The sequence below is a fragment of the Limulus polyphemus genome, unplaced genomic scaffold (genome assembly GCF_000517525.1).
Source record: "Limulus polyphemus unplaced genomic scaffold, Limulus_polyphemus-2.1.2 Scaffold9992, whole genome shotgun sequence".
In the NCBI taxonomy this organism is placed as follows: Eukaryota; Metazoa; Arthropoda; class Merostomata; order Xiphosura; family Limulidae; genus Limulus; species Limulus polyphemus.
In genome coordinates this window covers 1,305-8,074 of record NW_013675602.1, presented here as the reverse complement: position 1 = coordinate 8,074, position 6,770 = coordinate 1,305, and the positions used below count along the sequence as shown (strand labels likewise).

General features: G+C 34.5%; 1 protein-coding gene across 1 annotated transcript in view; it reads left to right on the top strand.

Annotated features, from left to right (window-relative positions):
* Positions 1-5,106, top strand: part of LOC106476183 (pre-mRNA-splicing factor CWC25 homolog) — a gene marked incomplete at its 3' end in the record, with an annotated part of 15,075 nt that extends 9,969 nt beyond the window's left edge. The window contains exons 2-3 of the mRNA XM_013936851.2: positions 3,050-3,222; positions 4,961-5,106. Of these exons, the coding sequence (XP_013792305.2) occupies positions 3,050-3,222; positions 4,961-5,106 (319 nt within the window). The remainder of the gene's footprint in view (positions 1-3,049; positions 3,223-4,960) is intronic.
* Positions 5,107-6,770: the final 1,664 nt, after the last annotated feature.

The window sequence follows — 6,770 nt, the reverse complement described above, 5'->3', positions numbered from 1 at the left end:
CATGGATCCATGGGCACTACAGGTACTTGAGTCAGGATTAGTCATTCAGTTCACATCTTCACCACCATTATCCACCTAACCTGTAGTGTCTCTGCTTCACGTAGATCCTCAGATTTTGGAAATTCATTCTAGGGCTATCAAAGTTTGGTCAAGGGCAGGAAGAGAGTTGTGCCAGTTTTTCTATGGTTTTCTTCCTATCTGTTTGTTGGGCCTAAGAAGACAGGAGATTGGCATCCAGTCATTGATCTTTCTCATTTATATCAGTTTCCTATATCCTTCAAATTTCACAAGTGTCATTTCTCACTCTGAGTTGACATTTTATACTCGGATTGTGGATGTCCAAGTTAGATTTTGCCAACTCCTATCTGTACATTTCCATAGTGGTGGCTACCCACCACTATATGCATTTTGTGCACAAGTGTCAGATGCTGCAGACTAGCATCGGCATCATATGTGTTCTGCTGAATCGTACACCTTTTTACTCATCATCTCCTTGCCTTAAGCCTGCACACACACTATTTCCTAGACAACTGGTTATTGCTGGTGCCATCTCGTTAATTGGCAAAATATCACACCCAGATTTTACTTTCAGAAACAACCAAGGCAGGCTTCATTATCAGAGTTGTGTCATCTGTTCTTGCTCTAATACAACATATCGTCATTCTGGGTAGCTAGAAGTGTAATCTTGTCCTGTCCTGATGGAACGCATCTATTGCCAAATCCCGAGGGTGAGGTACCAGAGACCAAATTGCTAGTAGTTTGTTGTTCCAATGAGTAGGCAACATGCCAATCATCAATGTTTCAAGATGAAAGTCAATCCAACAGAAAAACCTCACGATGGAGTATCCCAAACGATTGTTTCAGTTACCTACCTGGTATATTAAGGTGGCATTACATGCCTTTCTCAACACTTGTTTGAGACCTTAGCCTCATATACCATGTATCACCTTTCCCTGAAGATTTAATTTTCATTGCTGTTGACCTACAAACATCACAGGTCAGAGTGGTTAATGCTAAATGTGCACAGGATGTTTTATCATTCTACCTACATCCTCAGACTGGTTCTTCTTCCCTGAGATATGTCAGACAGGGAAGGGGATAAATCCTTTTCACTGTTTCATCTGATTACTATTTCTTTCTTTCTTCTATGACTGACCAAATCTCGATTGTTTGTTATGACTAGTGAGGGTTTTGAAGTGTTATGTGGTCCGCACTAATGCCTTTAGAGATGCTTGACAATGACTTTTTATTAATTGGGATCATTTAGTTTCCCAGGAATTATCCCAAGTTACATTGATGAGTTGGGTATTCTGGGCTCTCTTTGAAGGCGAGAGGACTTCTGATAGTCACATCTCATCAGGTTTGTCACATTTCTTTGTTCTTAGTGGCTCAGTTGAAGTGGCTGCTGGAGGACATTGTATGGGCTGGTATGTGGACCTCCAACAATACTTTTATCTCACATGATCTGGTAGTATCATCAACTGGGGGTTTTCAACTAACACCTGAAGCTATCTTAACCACATCCACTAGATCATACAGAGGGGTGAGTACTTTCATTGCTATCTTTCAGGGTCCCTTTCGTCGTTTTCACAGGATCCCACTCTGTGGTGAGTGTTGCCCAGGCAAGTGTGCTTTTATCAAACCAATTCTGCACTAGCAACCACTAATTCAATATACTTTATCTAGGTTGCAATAGGCTCTGTAGAAATGAAGTGTTCCTGTGACCATCTATAAGCTGATCAGCAATGTTCTCCCTAGGCTGCACAACAACCAATCAGGTGCCATGCACTTCATTACTCCATCCAAGAACATCCTCAATAATGGTGAGGATTCTCAACACGTTGATGGCTATAATAACTCTGGCATTCGATAGGCCTAAATCCCAAATAACCAACTGGTAGCATTGTAAAGCAGCCTAATGATACAATAGGTTCGACGGTTAACCCCCCCCCCCACCACCTCTAATAAAAAAGTGGTAGCTCATGTCTGCACATTGCTTTATACTGGTGCTTATGAAAAATTCATTCTGCAGATTGATTGATAACATTAGAGGGAACATTGATATTACTGTACTATGCTGGACTGCCATTCATGGACTATCATGAGTAAAGCATAAGGGGATCCTGCCCATCTCTGCATACCTGTTCTGGATGTAGTGCGGTTCCCCCACTAGGGGTTCCAATCTTCTGTTGGCATGCCCATGATCTATGCAGATGCTTTCCATATGGATAATGTCCTCACCAGCCCCTCCACCTTCTCAGTGTGGGATTCTAGCTGTTGTGTGAGAAGAGGTAAGTATGTTTTGGAAGTTAACATTTTCTTAAATCAAAAATGTATTTCCTATAATAATTACCTCTGTTCACGCTCTCCTGCCGTTCCTCCCCATTAACAGCTGTTGGAGACTGTGGAATGGGTCAGTCTCAAAAAAGTGATAACATTATCTGAATGAGGTGCTTATATACACTACCAGGGTAAAGGACACTTTGACGTAGATAAAGAGTGTCACATGACAAATGATGCTAAGGGCAATTAAGTGGGGAATAAAAAATTGGAGCAAGAAAGAAAAATTCAGACCAGTGTTTAGATGGGCAAAGGAAGGAAACCCTGGCAGTCGAGTAATAGCTGTAGTGTGAGAGGAGGTAAGTATTATTGGAAATACATCTTTGATTTAAGAAATTATTAACTTTCTTTTAACATTTTCACACTAGATCTCTAGCTTAAATTGATTTCTTTGTACTAACTGTCATATTGAGAAGAATCCACCCATAATTAATGTTTGAATGCAAACAATATAATTACAAAGAATTCCTTCTTATTTTCTAGTATACTGAGAAGAATCCTGCCCTAATTAACATTTTCAAATATACACAGTGCAATTTCAGAGAATTTCTTCTTATAAACTAGTACATTGAAAAGAATTCTGCTGTAATTAATGTTTCAAAGTTTCAGTGTAACATGGAATGTTATGCTAGGTTATTTTTATGTAATATATATCAAATGGCAGAAAATTTCCAAACTTCATTAGAAATAATGATTTTTCTTGTTTTAGAACTTGAAAAAGTCATGGCATCCATCAACACTTAGGAATATTGAAAGAGTTTGGAAAGCTGAACAACAGCATGAAGCAGAACAAAAGAAAATTGAACAGCTTCAGAAAGAGCTGGAAGAAGAACGAGCTAAAGAGGAGATCCAACAATTTGCAGAGGACACAGGAGTTATAAAGTAAGTCTCTTCTCATAGAAAAAGTGATTTTAAAAAAGTTTTGCATATTTTGTTACATTTTTACTTGTTATTAATTCACTAAGGAAGAAATAAGGTAAATTTTTATAATTGCATGAAATAGACTTGGCTTTATTTTCACCTATTAATTCATTAAGGAAGAAATAAGGTAAATTTTTATCATTGCATGAAATAGACTTGGCTTTATTTTCACCTATTAATTCATTAAGAAAGAAATAAGGTAAATTTTTATCATAGCATGAATTAGACTTCACTTTATTTTCACCTATTAATTCATTAAGGATGAAATAGGTAAATTTTTATCATTGCATGAAATAGACTTCACTTTATTTTCACCTATTAATTCATTAAGGAAGAAATAAGGTAAATTTTTATCATTGCATGAATTAGACTTCGCTTTATTTTCACCTATTAATTCAAAGAAACTGGCCCAATGAAATAAAAACATTACAGCTTTGGTGCCGGAATATTTTGCTGAAAATAAAATTGAAATGTGAATATACTTCAAATTGTACTTCAGCTGTTCAAGATGATCACATGACACTGAAGTGCTACTGGAGGTGGTTAAGTATTTAAAAGAAGTCCAAGAAGAAAGTGGTAGAAAATTAGAACCATGAAGAAAAGGGTAGAAAATTAGAACCATGAAGAAAAGGGTAGAAAATTAGAACCATGAAGAAAAGGGTAGAAAACTAGAAGCAAGGAGAAAGGACTCGGAAATTTGAAGCAAGAAGAAAGGACTAGGAAATTAGAAGTAAGAAGAAAGGACTAGGAAATTAGAAGCAAGAAGAAAGGACTAGGAAATTAGAAGTAAGAAGAAAGGACTAGGAAATTAGAAGTAAGAAGAAAGGACTAGGAAATTAGAAGTAAAAAGAAAGGACTAGGAAATTAGAAGTAAGAAGAAAGGACTAGGAAATTAGAAGCAAGAAGAAAGGACTAGGAAATTAGAAGCAAGGACTAGGAAATTAGAAGATCATGACAGTAATTTAATGTTAAATTTAAATAATGATTATAATAGATCTGTTTATGGACAAGAATTACTTTGTAGTAGATGGAGTTTGATGTTATAGGTTAGCTTATTTGCTCTACACTCATTACCACTGCTGCTGTGGCTTTAGGACCTTCCTGGACTACTCCAACCATGTCACTACAAAGTTAAGTTCCAGAACTTAGCTGGCCTCTTCAACAACATCACTCAATCGAGAAATAGAAAAAATGTAATGGAAAAGTACTATGTTAGGCATCATAGACTCAGTTCCAAATAATTTCCAAATTCTCAACTTAACAGGTGAAACCTTCTTTTTTTGTAAAGGTTGCTTTATTATTTTATACATCATTTATATTGTGTTTTTATGGAACAAGATCAAGTTGAGAATTGTTAGGCTTAAATCATTTTGCATTTGACCTTCTGAAGATTTGTTTCACCAGCAAAGTTATTAGGTCACACTGGCCTACTTAACTGCTTGAATGAGCAAAAAAAATCGCTGAAAGTGTATTTAATGAACCTCTGCAAAGGTAAGTATTTTCTCAGTGAGAAAGAACAGATCAGGGAATGTTGGTAAAACCCCTCAATTCCAGAAATTATGTCTATTTTAACCCTCAAATCATACTATGCACAAGAAAGAAAGGTTCTAATTAGTTGGTCCAATTATTTACCTATATAATTTTATGTACTGTGTTTTAGTTGTTATAATATTTGATGCTGAAATAATTGTACTTGAAGAAAAAAACAGGATCGATTGGATTGGATGTACCAAGGTCCAGCTGCTCTTGTTAATCGGGAGGATTATCTAATGGGTCGACACGTTGACAAAACATTTGAGATCTTGCAACAAGCTGAAGAGGAGAAAGAAGCAGAAAACAGAAATGGTGAGAAACCTAAATTACTTTGTCAATGTTTTATTTTTATACTTGTTAGCATAACATTCAAACTTTATTTAATATTTAAAAAAAATTAAAGTTGCTGTTGGTGAAAAGGAAGTTAACACAGGAGAGTTTAGAAAACTGCTATGTTCATGAGAAAAGGATGGAAAACTGCAAAGGAACTAACAAGAAAGTATTTTGTTTTACACTTGTGTTCACAGAATTTTGAAGATATGTACTAAACAAGAATACTTAAAATATGAGTTATTAGTAATGAAAGTTGTAGCAGCTGAAAGAGGATTTAACCCGAATATTGTAGATAGAGCTGTCAAAAATTTCAATAATGTGGTAAAGACTGATTGAAATATTACTCTAAAACCCAGTTATGAAAAAAATTAAAAAGGAAGCTTTAATTTTGCCATATATTCCAAGCGTTTATAAAACAACAAATATTTTATCCTATTTTTAAACCGATTATTAAAATAAAGCAATTTTTAGATAATACTAAAGATAACATATGGTTAATGGAAAAACAGGAACTTAAAAATTGAATGTAAATGTGGAAATATTCATATTGGACAGACTAAATATAATTTATAATATCATTTAATAGAGCACACATGATATGTAAGAAATAAAAAAAAATTAAAACTCAGCCATAGCAGAACATATACATGAAACACAACATACGGTATTGTGGGAAAAAAATGTAATATTAGCTCAACCAAAAGGTATTATAGCCAGTAATATCTGAGAATCCTTGGAAATAATTAAATATAAAAAAAGTCATGTGTTATGAAATAGAGATATAGGTCTGGTGATTATTTATGCAAATATGTGGAGTGACCTTCTAAAACATTCACACGGGAATTGTAAACCTGTACATACATCACATAACCTATTTATGTCTTGTAACTCACTCCGAAGATGATGTTGCAATGTTGAAACATGTAGAGTTAACTTTTCAGTGGTCATGTATTGACCTTAATTAAAATGTTTTTACTTGTGTACCTATTTTATTGTTGTGTGTGTTATTTATTATTCAATTTATCTGTAGTTTGCAGGGGAAACTTGTAACTACATTGTCAGCCCTAACATTCAATTTGTTTTTGCTGATGGCAAGTGTTTCTGGCATTTCTGGCAAGTGTCTTCATTTTATGGATGCTTGATTTGTGTAACACGTGACATTTTCTATTGTTTATGAAGTTCGGTCTTTTGCTGAGTCTGGGTTTGTGAACTTCATTGCTGGTCCTGATTTACACTTTTGGTGGTTTCATTTACTGTAGACCAGGTCAATGCTGGATACACCAGTTTTGTGAAATAATTAAAATCAAAACATTGTTACATGTAATTAAAAGTAGTTTGATAGTTGAAAATATTATCATAACACAAGATTTATACATATAAATATGTTAATACATGATATAATTACATTACAATCACAGTAAGTTTTGCAGAAGAAACATGTTACTTGTATCAGTTCCAGATTTGTTAGTGGGGAAAAAAACAAAATAGTAAGACTTGTTAGTGGGAATAAAAAAAATAGTAAGATTTGTTAGTGGAAAAAAACCAAAATAGTAAGATTTGTTAGTGGGAAAAAACAAAATAGTAAGATTTGTTAGTGGGATAAAAACAAAATAGCAAAATTTGTTAGTGGGAAAAACAAAATA